Source organism: Protopterus annectens, chromosome 3.part0, assembly GCF_019279795.1.
Source record: "Protopterus annectens isolate FY-2018-M chromosome 3.part0, PAN1.0, whole genome shotgun sequence".
Taxonomy (NCBI): domain Eukaryota; kingdom Metazoa; phylum Chordata; order Ceratodontiformes; family Protopteridae; genus Protopterus; species Protopterus annectens.
In genome coordinates this window covers 862,049,217-862,074,073 of record NC_056731.1, presented here as the reverse complement: position 1 = coordinate 862,074,073, position 24,857 = coordinate 862,049,217, and the positions used below count along the sequence as shown (strand labels likewise).

The window sequence follows — 24,857 nt, the reverse complement described above, 5'->3', positions numbered from 1 at the left end:
AAATACATATTTAATAATATTCGTTTTTTTAATCCATAGTTTTTCCAAGCGTGTGCTATTAAACTTGTGTCAGCCTTTGGTTTGCATACCACGATAAAGAGTGTAAGTTCTTGATGGAAGTGTTCTCAAGTCATTGTTACTTATTCCGTCTCCTCCCTGCGCTTTGTTTCAAACTTTGGATCCAGTTTGCATAGTTCTTTTTCAATATAATCCAATTCTTGTTGTTCTAGTAACTTTCTAAGCTTCTAAGAACAATATTTAAAATCTGTCATTTTTGGGCTTTTGTCCCCCATTATTTTAGGCTCTGTCCAGATTTTTTGTACTATGAAGTTGAGAGGTATATAGTTGACCGTAGCCAGTAATTACATATAACGTGTGAAATTTTGCAAAATGTTTATAATTCTAACTCCTGAAAAGCTAACACAAACAGCTTGGTGGGTCCTTGGTAACTGCATCCCGACTTTTATCAGGCAAAGGGACCACCAGCCTGTGGAGCCTTTATGCTATTTTTGAAAAAAAAAACAAAAAAGCGGGAAGAAAGAGACGGACCCTCCTCTTTGAAATGTAAAAAACATCTAAAACATGGCAGCCAGGAGAGGGAAGGTGAAGGTTCTGGGGTGTTGATGCAGTGTTTATAGAGGCTTCGATTTTGCGTAGCAAACAGGGGTAGTTACAGAAAAAAATCAAGACTACTTCCGAATTTTAATGCTGCATTTCCACTAAACAATCTCTTAAATATCTGAATGCAATAAGCCAACGACTTAATAAACTAGCACTGCGAGGACGCCAATAAGTGCCTCTACCTAAGAGCGGAAAGAACACGGTGACTGTTCGACTGGTAATCCAATCACACCTTTATTATGGTAAATGTTAAAAACAAGGTAATAATCGAAATAACTCCAAATACTGAAAAAAAAAAAGAAAGAAATCGTAAACTGAATACTAGTTAAGCGCTTTCACCCAGTATATCCGGGCTTCTTCAGAACTAGTTTTCTGTTGACATAACAGATATGCTCTGAAATATCTCAATAAATTCAATATTTTAGAAGTGGTAAAAGTAGATCTTAAGGGAGGTGATTGTAAAAGTTTATTAAATTATAAGGAAGCGAAGTGGCAAATTTTATTAGATGCCACAACACCCCCTGGATTAAATGAATATCTATCCGTAAAACCATTTTTGGAATTATTATAGACAACTTCTAACTATTTTTAATTCTATTTTTAAAACATAATACAAAACATATTTATTTAATATTTTATATTTTAACTATTCTTAACATACATTTTTAATATTTACAATACAGTGTTTAATACCATTTAATATTATACTATAGTATTGATTTATATGTATTTATTCATTATATTTATTATATTTATTGAGATATTTCAGAGCATATTTTTCGGTTCAGTTTTTACTTTTATTCATCATATATTTATCTAATATTATTATTTATTAACTGTATAATGAATGTATATATATATTTCTATTTTAACATCATTGTTGCCACTAGATTTAATATCATGTAGTATTATTATATAAGTTATTTGAATAGGAAATGGTTTCCTCTTTATTTATATTGTATATTTATGTATGTCATGTAATAGGGTTAATATCGCTTTAAAATTTAAAATCTCAATTTGGCGCCTAAAAAGGCTTAAAACAGCTGTTATGTCAACAGAAAACTAGTTCTGAAGAAGCCCAGATATACTGGGTGAAAGCGCTTAACTAGTATTCAGTTTATGATTTCTTTCTTTTTTTTTTTTTTTTTTTTTTTCAGTATTTGGAGTTATTTCGATTATTACCTTGTTTTTAACATTTACCATAATAAAGGTGTGATTGGATTACCAGTCGAACAGTCACCGTGTTCTTTCCGCTCTTAGTAGAGGCACTTATTGGCGTCCTCGCAGTGCTAATCTCTTAAATATGCCTGAAATGTTCTGACTAGATTCCCTGACATTAGATAAGGAGAACATATTTTCAGACATGAGGCAACCCGTTAAACTAGGTTTAACCGCACTGAGTACAAATAAATGGATAGAGTAAAGTAAGTTGGTACCATATTGAAAAGAATAATGTGAGGGAGCTAATCTGCTTGAGAGGTGTGCAGTCAAGTCTCACTTTATGAGAAAAAAGACTAGAAGAAACCAGACAATACCAAAAGAAAAAAAAAATCACAGTACTATTTTTGAATGTTCAGCACTTGAGTTGTACGGTTTGCCGGATTACTTCCCTGACAGAAAACGGTAGTCAAGCCTACTACGTTACTTGACAGAACAAGACCGCGAATATCACTTTCGCGTGCCCATGCTTACAAAGTTGAGTTGACACAACCAGTCAGAAAACAGCATGGGAAGACAAGTAAAGTGATAATGCCATAAAATTTAGATTATTCTACTAGCAAAAACAACATATATTGGCATCATGATAAACATTACAAGTACAATAACCAACAATAGCAAACTTTTAGCCAAGATCAGATATAAAATATTTTTTTACAAATTTTATATATATATATATATATATATATATATATATATATATACACACACACCCACACATACATACACACACCACATAAAAAGTGTTGGGATGAAAGGCAATTAACAATAAACCTAGAACTACTACATAAAATGCATGATGGGAAAGACAATAGCAAACTAGATTAAAAGAAAACATACTGAGTTCACTAATATAGAAGAAATATCTTACTCAAAATGTTGTTTTTCTTAATGGTGTAATATCAAACACCTGGCAATGAGAAGCCGGCATGTTGTGCTCCAGTTTACCACTTGAACCCATAAGTGGGGGGAAACCATTATGTTTCAGTAGTTATTTTGATACAGTTAAAACATATCACAAAAGAAAACGAAAACCACTATAATAAATGTATAAATAAGAATCTAGCAAGGCCAAGTATATATTCCCGGGTTTTTATACTTGACAAAACAGTTTGGCGCCCACTAGGGCAGGGCTAGCCTAGGCGCAAATGTGATTTTAAAGAAAGCTGTTTGCCAAGGAAAATAATAAAAGCAGCAATTACTAGTAGCATGCTTGCATGTAATAAAAAAAAAAAATGCTTTTGCGAAATTGCGAAAATCGGCAACTGCCACTAGTTCACTTCATTGATAATTTACTAGTCTGCATTTGCATTTCTGAGTCTGCGAAGACTGCGATATTATATGAAACTTAAAATAACTTACATAAAATGATTCAGCCAGGTTACCCAGGTACAAATCTCTAGACTGCTGCAGCAATACACAAATATAAAGATAACCGAAGCAAGCAGGTCAAGTGGAACTGGAGTTGGAATTAGACTACCACGTACTCACGCACGCGCTCTTTCTCAGAACTTCAAGCAACTAAAGCGGGAGTCTCTAGACCAATCAGCAGCCATTGGTTTGTAGCTAACAACAGGCTGCTGACTTCACAAATCATGGGTCCTACAGCCAGCCAGATTCTACCCTACACTCCAGATAAACTGTACTGAAATGCATACAGTCAGTATGCCTCCCGACATCCCTGTCCAAAAGTAATAAATTAGGGTGGCATGAAATATTGAATGGGATGGAGAAAAAATGGATTGTCAAATTAGGAGGTCTCTCTAAACAAGGACTTAATGAGCATCTTTAATTGGTCATATGTCCTTTAAACTATGTATTTAAAGAATGATTAAGTAACTATACACTAACACTGATGAAGGCTATGAAAATGTAAAGCCGAAACCGGTCTGTTCTTGTTCTATTTGTACAGTGCGGATGCACTTTAACAATAAAGGATAATTTTGCCACTGTATGCTGGTTTCTTACTTTTTTCGGACAGCTTTAATTTGAGTTAAATCTATTATCAAGTGTCTTCCCTACCAACACTGATAAGCAGGTGTGCTTATGGTGGACACAGCTTTTAAAGACTTTTGTTACAAGTGTGTATTTTGCCTATGGCCAGTACATGATACAAGTTCATAGGTTAGTATTAGACTAATTGCCCTTGTGAGTCTAGCCAATTACCCCCTGTGAGAATCAAGCCCTGCACCTTGTGTCTGTAAGGTAAGCACTTTAACCATTAAGCCAAGTGCATGTACTTGTAACAGACGTAACAAAGCCACTAAACTGAAGCTTAAAACTTTAGAACTTTTAAAAAGACTTTGGTTAATAGAAGAAGTTGCATAAATTGAAAAGAAAGCTGAAAGAAAGAAATCATACAGTGGTAAATAACCTTAAAAGAAACCAGGAGCCAGTTTCTTCAAAATATGTTAGAGAAATCCAAGGAAAAATAAACAGAAAACCAAAATGTGAAACTTTAAAAAGCTCAGTCCAGTGCTGGCTGTAATGGTGATGCATCTTTGAAGGCTTCCATTGCTGATAAAAATAATAAAAATGTTTACATTGTGAACAGGATAGAAAAAGATAAAGTCCCTTTCACTGAGAAAGATCATGGAGAAACCAAAAGCATTCAGGGAAACAGTCACTTTCAGGGTAATTTCTGCATGTGAGTTATTCAGTTTCTCCTAAACATTTAAGCATTATAAGCTACTAGCAGAGCATTCTTCATTGCCATTGTGATATCCAGGGGGTATGGCCTCATAATCCACACCACTGCCAGGAATTAATATGAGCTTTTTAGCAATATGATTGCATGATGCATATGAGGATGATGGTCATAAACAAAAAGAATTTTACCTGTCGTACAGAAAAAGAAAATGAATATAATGTAAACTAGCTGTATTGAAGCTGTGTCAAAGTAAAAAAAAAAGTGGAAATACTTGTTTAAAAGATAAAAGTGAGAAAGGTTGCATTGTACACACCACTTTCAGTGATCTGTAATATGTAAAACAAAATGTGTAAAATGATTTGAAAATGCTTTTGCTACTATGGAAGTGTGTTGCAGTTCAAACCTTGCTTCATAACTGTGCAGCTGTGCAGTATTGCAGAATTTTGCTGCTTGAATGTGACAGGGTTCCCTCATTCATTTCTTAATTGAGGTTTAGCTGTGCTGAATCTTACCATTTCCTCTTGGATATGTAACTATAGAATCGAGGAGAACCTTCTAGAATTAAACTAAAGCCACATACAATCCTGTTAGGGGACTTTTAAACAGAGGAGCTGTTTGCCTATAAAAAAATAGTTCACAGTTAACAGTTATAAAAGGTAACAGAATGCACTGGAGCTACTGCTTTGCTTACTGAAGCATAGCCTTGGGATAGAGCTCAAATTCTGCTGCTGACAAGCTCTCTGAAATTATATGCTAGAATGAAAAAAAATAGAAATGTTAAGAATCAACATATCTCTTAGGCTAAAGCAGGTAGTTTATAGCTGATATTTTAGATACATTTTTGACTATATTCTGCCATTCTTTGAATGAAAATACAAGAGGCATGTAAGGCATGAATGGGGCAAATTGAATGTGTGTGAGTATCTTTTGGAGTGTTTGCACAAGTGTCTGGGTGAATGTTTCTGCAAGTGTGAGCCAGTGTGTGGGCTTGTTTGTGGATGCTTGTTTATTTGTGTGTATGTATGTGTGGGTATGTGGGTATGTGCATGAAGAAGGAGTGCCGACATTACTGCAATGCATGGATTAGTACAGAGAACACTAGCACAGCACTAGTGTTCAATTCAGTGACAAGGTTAATAAATCTTTCGTGAGGTATTTCTGTATGCAGTTTTACCTCGTCTCTGAATCAGAGATTCTCTCCATCCCACTAATTCACCAACCTGCTTTAGCCAGTTAATGCAGGCAGAGAGAATCTTTATGAATCCTAGCCCTGGTTTCAAATGTAAGAAAATGTGTATGTTTATAACAGACTTCCAGGTGTTATTACCCAGTTTTACTCACTTTTTAGGGACTTCTCTGTTTATCGTCTAGACCAATATCTTCACTTCCTTTCATCAAGGTGTCTTGGTTAGTTTTGTTGTGACAGCATGTTATTCTGTATCAACAGTGCTCATTACTAAGGTTTCAATAACATATGCACATAACTGTTTTGTATTCTAGAGTTAAACCTTTCCTGCTTTTTGATTCTCAAATAAGTTACTATTTTTAATAAAGTTTAAGAAATGAGGGAACATTTACTGTCATGATATTGCATATCACACCATACATTTTATTAAGTCTGACACAGTCGGGGCTATTTCTTCCACAACCACTTCATTCTGTTGGGAATATTGGTTTCAGGAACTGAAGTTCCCCACAACCCTAGACATATACACCAAAATCACAACAAAGACAAAGAGTCAGAGGCCATTTCTAGGCCTGAAACTCTTCAAGGTGTAAGTCCTGTGTCCATCCAGCCTTTTGGATTAATTCGGGGGGGGGGGGTTCTCACCTTTGTCCACCAATAGCTCAAGTCCAAACTGATTTTGATTCGCACTTGATAACCTAAAGCCTGGCAGAAATGTGCTCGTAATTCCCACCCTGGTTGGTGTATTCCAAAGTTTTTACAATATCCATTTTTCAGATGATTGGTAGAAGCTTGTAAATGACCAGACTGATACAAGAGTGCAGTCTACTGAGTCATCCAGTCAGTTATCAGAGTACTTTAGAACTGCAACTCTACTTCTGAGTCAGGTCATCAGGCTATTATAGGCCAGCTGGACCAAGTCAAGAGGTTCTATGTAGTCTTTCTTCTCTAGGATTCACATTTAAGGGCAAGGACATTAATCAGATGCTGGAAGTCTGGTAAAAGCTTCACTTGTGTATAAGAGAGTGCTCTGTTAGGATGTTCACTCTGAAGTCTGCACCAGGTTCAGTCTAAAGTCTGCATCGGGTTTGGTGCATGCCTCTCTTCTCATTCTACATTGCCTTTGGCTAACATGTGGCCAGTGCCAGTTCTCAGTTCCCTTATACCTAATAGTATTCTGTTCCATGCTCGATCTTGCCTAAACACGTCCGTGGGTAGCAAAGGGAAGTTCTGGCACTTTCTTACCCTCAGGATCCCATGAAGATTCAGAAGATCTCAAGACCACTGTGGTAGAGAGTGGCAAGGATGATGAATCTATATGCACCAGCTTAACCCCAGGGGAAGAATCCGGAGAAGTCTTAGGTCATTGCTCTCCTCCAGTCATTATGGATGCCTGTAGAGCAACACAGAGGCACCTAGACTGTGCCCCTTTGACCTTGAAAAAGACCAGTATCCTTTTAAGTCATAGTCTGAATGGGTCTAGCACCTCACCAAGTACCACAATGCTGGTTTATTTGCAAACTCCATGGTCCAGCATAGGATCCAAAGACCTCAGCCCTATGCCGCCTTGCTACACAACATGGCAAGAGGGATTATGTCTGTTCTGTAATGGCCACAGAGGCTTGAACCATCTATCCCACTTATCCCAGTTCCAGATCCACCAATGATAAAGATACTGGTGAAGCTTGAGGAGCTTCATGATTCTGGGTGCAAGAATGATCTTCACAAGACCCTATCCACAGCCACCACTGTAAGATACTCTATGCTTCATTATACTTTTTGACCATGCTGATGCCTCAGCTAGGGCGACAGGCTCAGTTGTGTGCTTGTTCAGGATGAGATTGTCCTATCTGAAGGAGGAGCTATTGAATAAGTATTTGATGCTCACATTTTGGGGATATGCTCTTTGGCCAGCCTACCTAGAACTTGTAGGCCTGTCCTGTATGGAGAACCTCTATCAGCCCATTTTGTCTCTTCCACCTCTTGACTGCTACACTCAGCAAAAGAGGAAGAGGTCTCCTGGAATCTGATGAAGGCCCTCCAGTCTTGCACAGTCTTGTCCCCTCAAGTGCCAGTTAAATTGTCCAGGTTTACAAATTCCTTAGTGGCCTCACCACAGTCCTGACTTTGGTCTGAGACAGCCTATAGTGGAGCATTTCTCTTTTTTTGCTGTAGCTTCATAATGGTCTCTGTGGATGCAACCAGTGCAGTCTGGTGTTCTTGTAGATACACTGTCTTGGTGTAACCATTAATTGGAAGATATACTTTCTGATCCCAGCTCAGAGGAAGTCCTTTATCACAGAGGAGTTAGGCATGTCCCAGTATTGGTTACTTCTGTGTGTTTAGAGTCACAAGAGGCCATACCCTTGTCCAGTTTAGTATGAAAACATTGTAGGGTCCTAACTTGCACTTTTATTTCTCTTCTGGACTTGATGGCTACCTCAGGCTTCAAGGTTCCATTTATATTCCTGAGGATATCATTATTGCAATGGGCTATGAGGTGTCAGTGGAGTCAGTGTTATCATGCAGTTGTGAACCTCCTGTTAGCATCAAATCCTTGATTTGGAGAGAGGTACAACTGAAAAATTGTTTGAGAAAGCTACTAGGAAAAAGTAGGTTTATTTAAATGTGGAAGTTGCAGTTATTGTAAACATCTTAATGTTGGACAAACATTAGACTTACCTATTAGACAAAGGACATTAACTCTAGGAACATATGTTAACTGTAACACCAAGGGTATAATATATTTAGCTACCTGTACAAAGTGTGATTCATTTTACATAGGGAAGAGTGAGAGAATGTTAAAGCAAAGAATCTATGAACATTTATATGACATCAGGACCAAAAAAGAAAACAATGCATTATACAAGCATACCATTACATGTAAACTAGCTACATTTAGATTTTTGTGTTAGAATGTGTGCCGGTTGACCCTAGAGGGGGGAATTGGGAAACACTGGTGGAATACAGAGAACTATTTTGGCAAATTGTTTTAGAAGCAAATAGAAAACCAGGTCTCAATGACATGATTTCACTCAAGCCAGTTTTAAAATTGAGATCTGCTAAATTATAGGATTTTTATATTATTTTAACAAATATTGTCATTACAAAAAATTTTTTAGAACATAATGTCATAGTTTTATTTAAGGTTCATTTTTATATATTTAAATTTATATTCACAAGCATTCATGTTTTTTATATGTGGTTTATTATAGGGTATGAATTTTATGGTGGTTTTAGGAAGTATAATCTGTGTGTGTATATATATATATATGTGTATGTGCTTTTAACTAACTCTAATTAATCAATTTGTTTGTCATTGGCTACCATTAATTAGTTAATGTATTTAAGATGAGTGCACCAAGAGTGTTGGTATCTGATGAAGTCAAGGATGAAAACGTGTTGTGAAGTTTCAGCGTTAGTGAATTAAACTGTTCGTGTCACTTTTCCTGGATGCTGGTGCTTTTTTTGTGATTACTAGTGAACGTTGGGGCACCTGCCTTCTTCTGTGGTTATTTGTTCCTCTTGAAGAGTGATAGTGAGGGGCTCTATCTTATGTAGATCGGGACCCTGTTCCATAGTAAGGGTAGTCTCTGCAAAGGGAATCTATCCCTCCAGCATGTTCTATTCATTGTTGTGTTGAGGTTTATATCCCTAGAGCGTGTAGCTCGAGTAGATTTGGTTTTGCTAAGATGGAGCATGTTCAACAATTCTGGGTTGGACATGGTTCTGTACGTTAGACAGAGATCGCCTCTGAGAAAGCGGTATGCAACAGAGAACAGTCTTAGCATTTTCAATCGTGCTGCATAGGGCAACTGTTTGAGGCCAGTAATCCTCTTGGTTAGGTACCTTTGTGGTCTCTCCAGCTGCTGGAGATGTCTAGCCAGGTACATTCCAATTGGTGCATTGTACTCAATAATGGGTCTGATGAGGGAAGAGTAGAGGGGCACCATTACATCCTTAGATCTTCATGCAAACCCTTTCGTGATCAGATGGGTCACATAGAAGGATTTTCTAACCACTTTTGCAACATGGTTATCAAAGGAAAGCTGACTATCTACTTGGGTCCCTAGATCCCTTATTTCTTCTTCAGATTTCAGGGGATTACCTCCTATGTTGTAGTTTGCGGTTACTCTGTTTTTTCCAAAGGGGATTACTACGCATTTTTTTGCATTTAGCTTGAGACCATGGCTTTGACACCATGCATCAGTCTCATTTAGGCCCTTCTGGAGGATCTCCATGTCGGCCGGAGACTCTATTAGATCACCCAGTTTGCAGTTGTCCGCAAACTTAGTCAGCCACAACCCTTCCGTGCTTGCCTGTATTTCTGAGAAGTATATGCCAAACAGGAGGGGCCCCAGGACAGAGCCCTGAGGCACACCACTCATTACTGGTCTGGATTCTGACATAGATCCCGCTACTCTTACTTTATGGGATCTGTCTGAGAGCCAGTTTGCGATCCATCTTGTGACGTAAGGGTTTATGCCCAGGCTGGTGAGCTTATCAATAATACCTGAATGGGGAATGGTGTCAAATGCTTTAGCAAGGTCAAGGTAAGCCGTGTGTACCTCCTTTCCCTTATCTATAGCCTGAGTAACTGTCTCAAAGAAATCCACCAGGTTCAGGAGGCATGATCTGCCCTTGACGAAGCCGAACTGTGTGGGGTCCAGTGACTGGAGGTTCCCAATCTCTCCATTTATGAGTTCCATAATGATTCACTCCACAGCCTTACAGATCAGACTGGTCAGGCTTATTGGTCGGTAGTTCCCAGGGTCAGTTGTGGCCCCACCCTTGTGTAGCGGGACCACCATTTTCCACCTTAATGTTGTTTAATCACCTTTAATTTTGTTTCCAAGTCAATAATCTTCTTTTGCCTCCTGTTGGTATCACTACAACTAGTTTTGGTAAGTTTGGAGGTCATGATGCACTTGATCTGGGATGCATATGCATTTGTCCTCAGATGTATGTGCAGTCAGACATTGTGCAGAAGGATGTTAAGTGACACACACACCTCTGGATTTTAGTTTCACTTAGCTTTATTCCAGATTTGCCACAGAGTACATAATGGTGCCAACTTCAGACTATGTAGCCATGTCTCGCAACCACAAAGGCCTAACCATAAACCCAACATATTAGTCATAGGAGAATCCATTGTTTCTCACCAGTGCTGGATAAGGAGAATGTCACAGTTAATTGTCTGTCAAGTGCCAGAATCTGCCATATCACACACGCACTTGAGTATGTCAGCAACAGGTACTGGTATGACTCTGCCATAGTTCATGTTGGGGTGAACGACTTGAGATGTACCTCCCTAGACTATATGAAGAGAGACATGATTGAGCTCACTGAATATGTGTCCCAGGGAGGTGTGTCCCTAGCCTTAAGCAGCATTCTACCATCACCCAGAATGATGCCTCAATACAAATAGAAAATGATTGACTTCAACAATTGACTTAGATTCTGGTGTCATTCCAGGGGAATCCAGTACCTGACAGTCTGGGAAGATATGATCGACAGACCACAATGCTTTAATAGAGATGGCCTGCATCTGTCTCACTTGGGCTTCAGTCTTCTGGCAAAGGCCCTTGCTTCCCTCATTGTGCCTTTTTTAGAAAGAGTCCTGAGCTTGATAAAACCAACATAAAAATTTCAACAAAATGCAAATTAAAAGTCATGCTGTAAACGCTACGAGTTTAAACATGAAACTGCACTCATTGCAAGCATTCTTAACCCTGTAAGATGCTGACATTTGTGCAGTCACAGAAACCTGGTTCAAAGCTGTGGAGAGCACCCCAGCTTTACCTGGTTACTCATCCTATCATACATTCAGACCCCAAACTGTGGGCAGCAAAGCCAAAGGAGGTGAAGTTTCAATATGTATTAAAGACGTACACACCTCCAGGCTGGTCAAACAGTTTGACGCACACGAGACACTCCAGGTGCAGTTAACCATTGACAAGACTCCTATTCAAATTATAGCATGCTACAGGCCCCCAAATTTGACTCAAGATGCCCACTCCACCTGTCTGGTCCTCTTCATATCTATCAAGATTCAACCCTTTACCCTGATCATGAGCGATTTTAACTACCCAACCATAGATTGGAAAAACTACTCATGCCAGAATGCAAATGCCCAAAGATTCCTCAATTTTATCAATGCAAATGCCTTGGAACAGCTAGTCAGTACCCCCACAAAGAGGTGATAATATCTTGGACTTGGTATTAACCAACATGAGTAACCAATGCAGCACCCCTACAGTATCTTCCTCCCTGGTAAGATCCGACCATAAAGCAGTCACTTTAGAAGTCAGCATCTCCCCTGACCTCCCTCTAGCTATGGTCAAACAAAAAAAACTTCTTCAAAGCTGATTACAATCTCCTGAGGGATGGTATAAACAGCTTCACAACCCCCTCCCCTTCTGTTGGAACTGGCACCAATTTCCAAATCTACACCAAGTACTGTACGAGGACTTATATAGCTGCATGGAATCAGGAATACCTGACAGGACAAAATCATCCCCCGCAAGGAAGAGTAAACCTGTCTGGCGGACATCTGCAATAAGTAAACTATATAACAAAAGGGAAAAAATTGCTGTCCAGGACCAAAAAGGAGCAGGTGCCCAATTGGAAGCGATCTCTCCTTAGCCTGAACAAGCAAATAAAAGCACTAGTGAAATCCTCTATAGCCAACTTCGAGTCCCAATTGGCTACATCTACTAGAGACAGTCATAAGGCCTTCTTCACATATTTCCATAATCTCAAGGAAGGACCCAGATCTGTTCAGAACTGGTGGTCAAGTACACACATACACAAATGCTGTAGATTTAGCCAACCTACTGGCTGACAGATTCATCAAAAACTTCACACCTCTATCCCCCCCATCAGTAAATCAGGACATCTGAGTACCTGCCCCCCTCCCCTTATCTCTAGGGAACAGGTTATCATTGCCCTCTCAAAGGCAAAAAATGCAGCCTCCATGGGACTCGATAACATCCCAGGCTGCATGCTACATGAACTCAGGCATGAATATGCAGAATCATTGGGCACCCTATTCAACCAAAGCCTGAGTACCAGCTTTGTCCCAGCCGAGTGGTGGACAGCCACTGTCATCCTTTGACACAAAGGTGGAGCATCCACCGATCCAGGAAGTTATAGACCCATCAGCCTAACTAGTCTGATCTGCAAGGCCATGGAATGGGTTATCATGGACCTCATTAACAGGGACATTGGCAACCTCCAAACACTCGCCCCCACACAGTTTGGCTTTGTCAAGGGGAGATCATGTCTGTTAAATCTGGTGGACTTCTCTGAGACAGTCATCAAAGTCATGGATGAGGAGAAAATGTGCATACCTCCTACCTTGGTCTGGCCAAAGCCTTTGACACTATTCCCCACTCGAGCATAACAGATAAACTCTCTCAACTAGGCATCAATCCATATGTTATCAGATGGATAGCAAACTGGCTCACTGATAGAACCCATTTAATCAAAACAGGGGAAGCCACCTCAAGCAGTAGGCCCGTAATGAGCGGCATACCCCAGGGATCAGTCTTGAGACCTCTGTTATTTGGGATATACATCTCTGAGGTGAAGACCAAAACTAGTGGGCTATGGCTGACCAACTTTGCAGATGACTGCAAGCTGAGCACTGTCATCAGTTCCCCAAGTGATGTGGAGATCCTCCAAGAGGGTCTCACCCAAACAAATGACTGGTGCCAGAAACATGGCCTAAAAAGCTGAATGGCAAAAAATGCATCATCATCATCCCCTTTGGGGAGAATGACATGCCAACATATTTTCACATTAATAGCAATGTCCTAAGCATACAATCAGTCATGAGGGATTTGGGCACCCAGGTTGATAGCAACATGACTTTTAACAGCCATGCTGCGTCCATTGTATGGAAAGCTTTCTACATGGCCCACCTCATAAGTAAGGGTATCTCATCCAGGTACAAGGATGGCATAATATCCATGTATTCTTCCCTTATAAGGCCAATTATTGAGTACAGTGCCCTCTTCGGCATGTGCCTCGCAAAGCACCAGCAACCAGAGGGAGACCACAGAGGTTCCTCACCAGAAGAATCCAGGGCCTCACACATTTACCATACACAGATAGGCTAAACTGGATGGGAAATAGAAAATACACCCCTGGGATTCCACCTGTCCAACCTGCTGGACAGGAGCTTTGGGTGCTGACTTGTCTAAACATGAGCTAAACTCTTGGCTAGGCTTATAAGGGCCTCAAGGCCAATAGCCTAGTAACTTCCTATGATCCTATGTCCAACCAAAGCATTTCTGTCGAATCTGCTTTTTGCTAGCTTGGTGCTTCTTTCGTATATATAATTCTATATTTTACATATATGAAAAAGTGCTTAACAGCCATATTGCAGTACTCAAAGAACTTCTTCTTGCCATTTTATAATCTCATTTACAGGCTGTTACATCTCCTGAATTCTCCTTTTATTCATTCCACACCTTCTAATGGCTTAAATGTATTGAGTGTTTCACTTTTCGCATGTATAAACCCACTCTGTTTTACAGATCGATAAAGCCCTGACTAGGCCCCAGGTGATCCAAGTTCAATTTGTGGATCGGTTGACACCACAGTCTGGCAGGAGAAAAATGAAATTTAACTGTTATGACATTGGGGAAGATGATGTGGTATCTCCCAGCTGACCCACTGCCACTCCAGTACTAGGGCAGAAGGACTGAGCATGAAAAGCAGGACATCATTTTGGGAAGAACGTGCTGTTTCTACTCAAGCCAGCAATTGTAGGCCATGTCCTTGCTTGTAAGGGTGACTGCATGCACAGGATAGAGGGGCATAGGTGACTCTGCAGTGAATGCAGGTGGATGCATTACTACTAGGGGAGTGGTACAGGTTTAATATCAACACCTTCAGTTAGTGGAATGCCAATGAGGGTACAAGGTTGCCTGAATGATATCTTTCCGCACAGCTGCCACCTTTAAACAGTATGGGTATATACTCCTTGTATGAAGGAATAAATGGGCTGAGACTGATGCAGTTCAATTTTGATGCCTCTGGCCCCTGTGTCTCAAAATTGCCCTAAATCTAGAGCATCTTGTTTATGATTTATGATGGCTTAGCATTTTCATCCAGTGCTTTTTAATTAAATTAGACTGTTTAGCTAGTTCATTCAGTGAATGCTGTCAAAGCAAGTGATCCCAGTTATCCATATCTGAGTTTTTAAAATTTAAGTCCAGGCATTACACCATGAAATAATTTTGATCCAATGGCAGTTATAGAGCTTATTATCTACTGTTAATAAGTAGTTTCTTTTCATAAAACTTTCAAGAGTAATTCTGCACCACAAGACAGAGTCTCAGAGAAACGTAGCTTTGTCTACAGAGTTCATGCCAATTTTCTTGCCATGTTTCCTAGATAAATTCATTTTAAATCAGCTAGGAAACTGCATGGTATTGACGAAAACAAACAAACAAACATAACAGAGGAAAATTTCAGCTTTATGTAAAATTGCAAATGAATAAAGCATTGTTGTCAAGATACTTAAACTAATTCCAAAATTATATACAAAGACGTTAAATTTGTTGTGAAAGTGCATAATTGTTTAATGCTTTATTATATCCTGTAGGATAACTTCAGTGTCATGTTTTTGTTCCTAAGTACTGGAGGAAAATGCATGGAAATACTTTGCTTTAGCTTGTGAACTTATACCTTTTCATGCAGTTTCTGTGCTATGCTGTCTCTTGCCTGCTGATGCACTTCAGAATTCGTTCTATAACACACATGTAGGTGGAGAGAGCATTAACTGAATGATAATGATTGTGGCATTTTTTTTTACCCCCAGCACTCCCTAAGGGTACCCAAAGGCTCCCACTTCTGAGACCTAGCCAGTGGTGCACCTAAGTTAATTGGCTCCAGGTGCATTTCCCTGGCCTGCCACTCATCAACTTTAAGTTGAGGAGCAAAAACAGGAGAAAAAAGCAGCACCTTCTGTTTTGACGCTATAGCAACCTGCTTGCTACAGCTGTAGGATGAGGCTTGTTACAAATAAAATATGAAGTGCTTCACTTCAGTCCTTTAGCTGTGATCTCAAATACCGATTGTTATTTCTGTCTTAGTGTTAGTACTGCATGGTTACTGCACTGCTGCACCTTCATTATCTGCCACAAACCCTAAAGCCGTGCACTGGGGCCAGCCACCCCCTTTGCCCTGCTTAATGCGTCCCCTAATCTGATTACACCCAAAGCAGACCTCTCCCACCACTCTGCCCTTGCTACACCGCTGGTCCGATCAGTTCATTCATTCCTACACAGGTGAGAGATGTGCATTCCTTGCACTGGGTGAGAGCTGTACTGACATTGTTCCCATTCAGGGTAGCCATTTCATTCTTTCTTTTCCATTGTTCAATAAAAGCTAGTCATTAGGGAGAGGGGGTTGTTTACTGCTTCTAAGGAGGTACCCACCTAAATTCCTTCATGTACATAGCCTCACAATAGCTGCCCAGTCAGGGAGAGACATGTGTGCTCCCAAATATGTCAACTCCCCAGCTCAGTTGTTTGAGCAATGATTATGCAGCAAAAGCCTCTCTGACAGTTCACCCAGTAAGAATCTGTCTACAAGTAGGCATTGCAGATGTGGCAGGCAGGCCTAACTGCCTGTACCCATTCCAGTATGAGCAAGGTGGAGTTGACCACTCAGGCTCATTGTGTCCTGCCCAGTACCTTCAGCACCCATGTTGCTAGTCAAACAGGGGTCACTTGGGTCAAAGTCAAGGCTTCATCCATCTGTCCCTGCAGTTAAGGCACAGAAAACTGGTTGGAGATGATACTGTGTATCAGTATATAAAAGTACTTTCATCAGCTCTGTAGCCCAGTGTAGAGAAAATGATATCACTACATTAAAATGAACCTAAATATAGTGATAGTGATTAAAGTTTAGCACACGTTTCCACCCTTACTCTGTACTCCGTAGTTTTGGCCTATTATTAATAGGAACAGTGCATTTATAAGAGAGTCTGCTCCTAAAAGATACTGTTGCATCCCTAGATTGGATCTCTCCTAGTGATGTGCACTAATGTTTAATGTAGAGAATAGTGAGAATAACTTCACACTCACTCTCTGTTTCTTTGCATGCATTTTCAGGAGCTGGAGCTGATTTTGTGATGCTGGGAGGAATGTTTGCAGGCCACGATCAGTGTGCAGGAGAAATTATAGAGAAAAATGGGGAAAAAATCAAACTTTTCTATGGAATGAGCTCAGACACAGCCATGAAGAAATATGTTGGGGGAGTGGCCGAATACAGGTAAGAGAATGTAGCCTGAATGGCAAAAAAAATTTAGTATAACATAAATGAACAGTGAGGCAAGTTACATGCCAGAATCAGTGAGTAGATGTATATAACCACAGATGTAGTTGAAATATGTGTGTGTGTGTGTGTGTGTGTGTGTGTGTGTGTGTGTGTGTGTGTGTGTGTGTGTGTGTGTGTGTGTGTGTACATTTTATATATATATATGTATATATATATATATATATATATATCAGCCCGTGCAATGTCCTGAATATATAAAAAAGAAACTGCAAAAAAGTCCACCCCAGATGTAAAAAACATGCCACCCAAACCTTATTTCATATTAAGAAATTAATGCCGGAAATCTGTAAAAAAAAAAATACAAGCTATTTCACAAGTACAGCATGAAAGTATAGTAAAATATAAATACCACCCATTCTTTCAACTTGTAAACACGTGATACAAGAGTTTAACACCACAATAAAATTTAAAAAAGTAGAACTTGAAGAATCCAGGTTAGCAACATGTCCTTAGCAGCATCACAGCAGTTAACATAATGCTTGTAGACCTCCAGTCTGTATATCAATCTCACTACAAGCAACTGTTGAAAATGTCTGCAAACCATAACTTACTGTAATGCAGTTTCCAAATGCATAATTCTAACAAGAAAAAACCTCCTACCAGCCTAACTCTTAAATCCACCAAATACTGTATTTTTCGCAAAAAAAAATTCCCCTAAAAATAATAATTGTCTTTCACTTTTCCTTTCAACTCCTTTTCCCCTAGGGAAAGAAAACCCCTAAAAAATGTACCCTCCACAACCAGAGGAGAAGTTGTGGGTAGCAATTCATAAAAGAGCTAAAGGACTTTATCTGGGAGGAAAATACAGCAAGCGTCAAGTGGGATAAGCCGATTCTTGCGGTAGAACAGGGCGGATTGGGATTACCTAATTTGAAAGGGTATTTCAGAGCTACAAAGTTAAGACTCCTATACATAGCACAAGCAGAAAACTATAATTCAATGTGGAAAGAAATGATGATGAAACATGAAGGAAGCTCAAGAAACACGGAGAGACTAGGATTTTGGATGCAGGCCTTTAAGGAGAACAATAATCATGCAGAATATTAGATCCATAAAGAAGCAGAAAGTATTCTAAGAACTACACCAATATAGGAATGGAGAAAGGAGATTCTACCAATAGGGATGACTGCAATTAGGGATTCAGACAATAGACAAAAGGGGGGCAAAATTTTTTGGAGAAAACTGGCAAAGGAGCCAAGATATTGGGAGCAAATACCTAGAGAGGGAAAGATGATAGAATGGGAAGACACCAAGAATTTTTTCGACTGCAGGTTAGAGATTGCCTTCCGTATCAGGGATTAATATCAGAGTATAGGCAAAGAGAAAGAAACAGGGGGTCCTAAATGAAAGACCAGCACTGGAATAGTTTTAATAGACTCTAGAACAGAAGCTGCCATTAAAAAAGGAATAATTAGTAGAGCATATAAAATATTGCATGATAACTATAAGAATCAATCAGAGGAGGTTAGAAAAGATTGGGAAGAGAGATTGGATAAGCAATTCACGATGAAACAATGGGGGATATATGTATGCCTCCCAAATATGCATCAAAATGTAGAAGATTTGGCATTTTTGCCTGGAAATGTTTACATGGATATTTTTATACATCAAGCAGACTCCAGAGAATTTTTCCTCAGGTAGACAGTAAATGTTGGAGGTGTGATGGGGAAGAAAGATGTAACTGGGAACATATTTTTTAGGAGTGCGGTGAGTTGGCGGACTTTAAGGATTCCCTGCGGGATGCACTGACTGAGCTGCTGGGTGGGCAGATTGGTTTGATGAGGGAGATGATTTTTCTGAGCTATAATACAGAATTGGAATTGCCTAGACATGGTAAGGCCTTGCTTTGTCTCATAATGGTGGTTGCTAAAAAAACAATTACTAGAAAATGGAAATCAAAATCTAAACCAACTATACAGGAAGTAGTAAATATAGTAACAGAGACAGAACAACTGGAATTGAGATCTTTAGGAAAGGGTAACATCAAACTACATAAGAAAAATGGGAATTGTGGGAACAGTACTTACAAGGGAGGAATGAGGCCTAAAAGGCAGCAGGACATAAATGAGCTATGTAATGTTTGAGTGAGTGGGTAGATTATAAGTGAGATATAATGTTTGCAGCTTGGAGTATGTCAGTGTGGTTTGTGATGTAAAATGCTTGCAACTAGGATTGTGTTGGTGTGGTTTGTTTTGATTTATATAAATGTATGATTGCCCATGTAGTAAGTAAGTGATGGTTTAATGAAGATGATTCTTGTTTAAAAAAAAAGCAGGACTTGAATAATTTATATAATATTTCTTCGGTTATATGATATATAACAATATATGTGAAGTATAATGTTTGTTATGTTAATATAGTTTGATTACTTTTATATGAATGTAAATTTGCCTGTGTCACAAGTGATAATTCAATAAAGATGTTTGAAAAAAAATGTGTTCTCCAGATCAAAACACCATTTTCAAAAAATTGAAAAGAAAAAAAAAATCAGCAACCAGTCATGAAATACACACAGAAATATCCCAGTTCTACTTTGAAACATTGAAAGCTGAGAGGAAAAAAAATGCCTGAAAAACAGAAGGGTGAAAAAATTATTTTGTTGTTTTTTTTTTGCAGGGACACCCCCCCACACACACACACACACACACACACTCCCTAAAAACCTGTTACTGTCCCTGACCAAGACAGCTGAGTGGGCCACACCTCTTCACTCCTTGCTTGGAACCTCTAGTGCCAGGAACACTAAATGATCCCCGGTCACTTGAGTTGCAATAAGGGTTACATCCCTCTAAGCCATGAAGCCAGTCTCAAACTGCACTGTATGTTCATAGGTTCATAGGTTCATACTAGGCTATCTGCCCAAGGGCATTTATAAGCCTAGCCCATAGTTATGTGGCTTTCGCCACCCCTTTAGTTTGAATAAAAACTATGCCTATCATTTTTCTGTGCCTCTGTCAAGCAGTGACACTGAAGTAATCCCTGGGGTATATCTGCGATCTCTCATCCATTGGTCAAGATTCCTCTTGAACAAGGCCAGCGAGGTGCTCTGCCTCACATGTACCAGGATTTTGTTCCACAGCATAGGGAGTCTCTGGGTGATGAATCTGTCCCTCCAGCACGTTCTATTTATAACCGTGTCAAGGTTTAAGTCTCCGCCCTTGTGGTTCTGAGGGATCTAGATTTTTTGAGGTGAAGCATATTCATCAAATCTGGGTTTGACATGGCCTTATATGTCAGGCACAGGTCACCTCTGAGCAAGCGGTATGAGACTGAATAGAGCTGGAGTTCTTTCAGTCGGGCAGCATAAGACATATTTTTGAGACCCTTTATCCTTTTGGTGAGGAACTTTTGGGGCCTTTCAAGCTGCAGCAGGTGTCTGGTCAGATACATTCGAACGGGCAGTGTACTCAATCATAGGTCTAATGAGTGATGAGTACAGGGGACGATGACCTCCCTTGATCTAGATGTGAATCCCTTCATGATCAGGTGGGCGATATAGAGGGTTTTCCTAACTACTTTAGCAACATGAGTGTCAAACGAAGGCTACTGTCAACTTGGGTCCCCAGATCCCTGATGACTTTTTCTGTGCTCAGTGGATTGCCACCTATATGGTAGCTAGGGGTAACCTTGTTTTTCCCAAAGGGTATGACTATGCATTTTTGGCGTTTAACTTCAGGCCATGGCTCTGGCACCAGTTATCCATTTCTGTGAGGCCCTTCTGGAGGATATCTGTGTCAGATGTGTTTTCGACTATGGCCCAGTTTGCAGTCATCTGCAAACTTTGTCAGCCATAACCCTCCTGTGTTTGCTTGTACTTCAGAAAAGTAGATGCCGAACAAGAGTGGACCCAGGACTGAGCCCTGTGGGACACCACTTGTGACAGGCTTTGAGTCTGACATGGCTCCAGCAACTCTTACCCTGTGGGTTCTGTCACTTAGCCAGTTTGCAACCCATCTTGTGATGTATGGGTTTACATTCAAGCTGATGAGTTTTTCGATGATACCTGAGTGGGGTATTGTGTCAAGGCCTTTGCCAGGTCGAGGTAGGCTGTATGGACTGCCTTTCCCTCATCAATGGCCTTGGTGACTGTCTCGAAAAAGTCAACCAAGTTTAAGAGGCAGGATCTGCCTTTGACAAAGCCAAACTGGGTTGGATCCAAAGTCTGCAAGTTCCCTATGTCTTTATTTATGAGTTCCATTATGATCCTCTCCATGGCTTTGCAGATAAGGCTTGTCAAGCTAATGGGGCGGTAAATTCCAGGGTCTGTGGAGGCACCGCCCTTATGAAGTGGGACCACAGTCGCCGTGCGCCACTCCTTGGGTACGTATCCTAAGGTGAGGCTAAGATTAAACAGCTGTCCTAACTGTGGGTTTAATTCCTCGTTGAGTTCATGAAGCACACAGCCGGGGACACCATCCGGTCCCATGGATGCTGTGTTTTTTGCCTTAGTGAGGGCAGTTCTCACCTGGGCGTTGGAGATGTTTGGGGGGCTACAATCCTCTGGAATAGATATCTCTCCTTTTGGGGGAGAGGGGGGGGAGAAGTTTGCACTGAACCTGTCAGCCAGTATGTTAGCAATGTGTGTAGGTTCAGTAATTTTCACATCATTTTGAACTAATTCTGAGCATATCTGGGAGTTTCCTCCTAGGTTTCTAACATAGCTAAAGAAGGCCTTATGATTGTCTTTAGAGTCCTTGGCGATTTTTCTCTCAAAATTTGCCTTGGATGATTTTATGAGAGCTCTTAGTTTTTTACTTATAATGATCAAAGGTGTCTTACCTTTCAAGGATTTTGCTCTATCTTGTAGTAGCCTCCTCCTTTTGTTGTAGAGCTTGTTTATGGCTGGGGTCCACCAGACTGGATGCTTGCCTTTGGTACAGAGAGTCTTAGTTTTGTTTGGGATTGCCTGATCCATGCAGTCCTGTAGGTGCTGGTAGAAGGCATTTGTAAGTGATTCAGCGGTTTGAGTAATGTTTACCACTGGCTCAGGGGCCTTAAAGGAGACCACACTAGTTTTTAGAAGTGTGAAATCAGCTTTTGAGAAGTTTTTCACTGTGGTCTTTTTGTTTCAGGTGGGGGCGGGATGAGGACCTCCAGCGAGATTAGTTTATGATCTGATCTCACCAGTGAGGGGTATACTTCGGTGTTGAACATTTTGATCCCATGTTCGTGATGATGAGATCAAGTATGTTTTCTCCTCTTGTGGGGATGGTGACTAGTTGTTCCATGGCATTTGAGTTTATGAACTCCAGGAATCTTTGGGTTAGAGTGTTCGGGCTTGAGTAGTGTTCCCAGTCTATATTAGGGTAGTTGAAGTCACCTAGTATGATGGTGTTTGGAGATACATTTATCCCTCCAATGTTTTCAGGAAGGCCATGTGAGGTTCCTGAGTTTGAGAGGGTGGCCTGTAACATGCTACAAATTGCAGAGCAGTCTTGCCTATGGTTAATTGCACCTGGATGGTCTCCGATGCATCGTGCGTTGCCACCAACCTTGAGGTGTGGGTGTCCTTTATGAATATGGACACCCTCCTTTCTTGGTGTTGTCCGGATTTTGGGGCCGGAACGCATGATATGAGGTGAAACCTGTTAGTGCTGGGGTGCTCTCAGGAGCCTTGAACCAGGTTTCTGTCACAGCACAGACATCAATGTTCTCCATATTGAGAAGGGCCTCGAAAAGTGCATCTTGAGATTGAGACTTCTGGCATTGAGCAGCATTACCCTTAGTTTTTTCCTTTTGGTGTTCTAGGGTGGTAGGTTTAGAATTTGAGCCTTGCCTAAAAAGGCACTATGGGGTGGCAAGAGCCTTTGCCAATATCCGGAAGCCCAGGGTGACAGGTGCAAGCCGTCCCTTAAGCAGCGTGGCTTGTCCAGCATGTCATCCCAGGCAGACAGACATTGGATCCCCTTTGAATGACACCAGAATTTAAGCCAATTATTAAAGCTGATCATCTTATCACTGTATTGTGGCATCATTCTAGGTGAAGGTAGGATACTGCTCAAGGTCAGGGTCATACCTGCATGGGTTACATAATCAGAGAGCTCCTCGATGTCCCTTTTCATGTAGTCCAAGGAGGTACATCTCAGGTCGTTGACACCAGCGTGGACAATGACTGAGTCGTACTTGTACCTGCTGTTGAGAGACCTGAGTGCTTGCGTTATGTGGCGGATTCTAGCGCCCGACAGGCAGCTTACTGTGACCTTCTCCTTACTCAGTCTGGTGAGCGGGACGTCAGTGTGTCTGACTATGGAATCACCAATGACAAGTGTGTCTGGCATTTTGTTTGGCCTTAAGGGCTGTGACTGTTTGACACTCTGACTGTGTGGTCTATGTGTTGCATGTGTTGGGTCGTGAGGTGGTAGTTGTTTGGGTGTCTGCTTTGGTGGCCTCTGCTGTTTTGGTAAAATTTTGATCAGAGCCTCCGAGTATGTCTTTGTGTGAGTATGTGTATGATTTGAAGTTGTGATGGTACCATGTGTGACTGGGTATGTATTGTGTGTGGTTACCTTCTCCTCCTGTCTGGTCTTGCCAGTCCTATGTTGAGAGAGCTCAGCCTCCAGTTTGGCCGTATAGTTGCATCTCTCGCATGTATTTGTGTTTTGTGGGAGAAGGAGAGGATTTTCTGTGTACATGAGGCAATTATAACATTGCCTCAATATTCCCAGGTTCACCAGTTGAGCTGGAGAGGACACTAGCAACTGATCCCTTGACATACTAGAAGTAGTAGATAAAGAGACTTTCAAAGGACTCCGGGGGAAGTGGGTTTTAGGCTGGTAGGGTACTATCTATAATAAGAGTGCTTTATCAAGGTGCAAGTACTGTAGGAGTAAGTGCTAGGCTTTACAGATAGAGAATAGTCTACTTGGGAATCAAGTAGAGATGAACTTTTCAGTTATAGGATATGCTGGTTAGATCAGCAGTACAGCTCGAGGAAGGTAGTTCTAAGGGAAAATTTGAAGAGTGGAATTTAGATGTCCCGAATAGTTTAACCTTGTTTAACCGCCGCTGCTCTTGTGTGCAACAGTGGCAACTCTGCGCTAACGCGCGTGAACGTGTTTTATAGCAGGGGGCTGAAGGGAGCTAGGAATTGGCCCAAAACGACCAATGGACTACTAGTTTCTGGCTGAAACTTCACCAAATCGGACAAAAAGGCCGCTCAGTGCTTCCCACTCCCACTGATAAGCAAAGAAACTTCCCTCCTTCCTAATAAGGCAATGGATCAGTAACAGGAACTAAAAACAAAGCCCAGGGATCAGCAACTCTGAAACTGGACTACTCTAGTTCAGTAAGGCGGGAAAACAAGAGATTTTTTTGTTTTATTACAGAGATAAGGAAAAAACAGACAGTAAATGCTATAAATGCTGTAAATCGGCTAGCGCACTTTAGTGCGTAGCCTACAGAAACAATTTGCAACAATTAGTAACTTAAAGTGCAATAAACAGTGTAAAATGCAGAAATCACTTAAAGTAGCAGTAAAACAGGCGAAATGCAGTCGCTAGCTTAATAACAGTGGGAAAGCCACAAAAAAATACTTATATCTGGTAGAAAGTCACTCTTTTAGCTCTCTGCTGCTTGGATCACTCTGCAGGCCACCACGAGGATCTGTGCTGAGTTGGTACAAGCTGGAAAACGCGTGTTTAGCGTGTTTTATAGCAGGGGGCTGAAAGGAGATAGGAATTGGGCCAAAACGACCAATGGACTACTAGTTTCTGGCTGAAACTTCACCAATTCGGACAAAAAGGCCGCTCAGTGCTTCCCACTCCCACTGGTAAGCAAAGAAACTTCCCTCCTTCCTAATAAGGCAATGGATCAGTAACAGGAACTAAA

The 24,857-nt window shown here is 40.6% G+C and overlaps 1 protein-coding gene across 2 annotated transcripts in view; it reads left to right on the top strand.

Annotated features, from left to right (window-relative positions):
- The window catches only part of GMPR (guanosine monophosphate reductase), a 1,135,646-nt gene that overhangs the window by 1,009,039 nt on the left and 101,750 nt on the right, over positions 1–24,857 (top strand). For both annotated transcript variants that reach the window (XM_044065201.1, XM_044065200.1), the window contains exon 8: positions 16,805–16,964. In XM_044065201.1, coding sequence (XP_043921136.1) covers positions 16,805–16,964 — 160 coding nt within the window. The remainder of the gene's footprint in view (positions 1–16,804; positions 16,965–24,857) is intronic.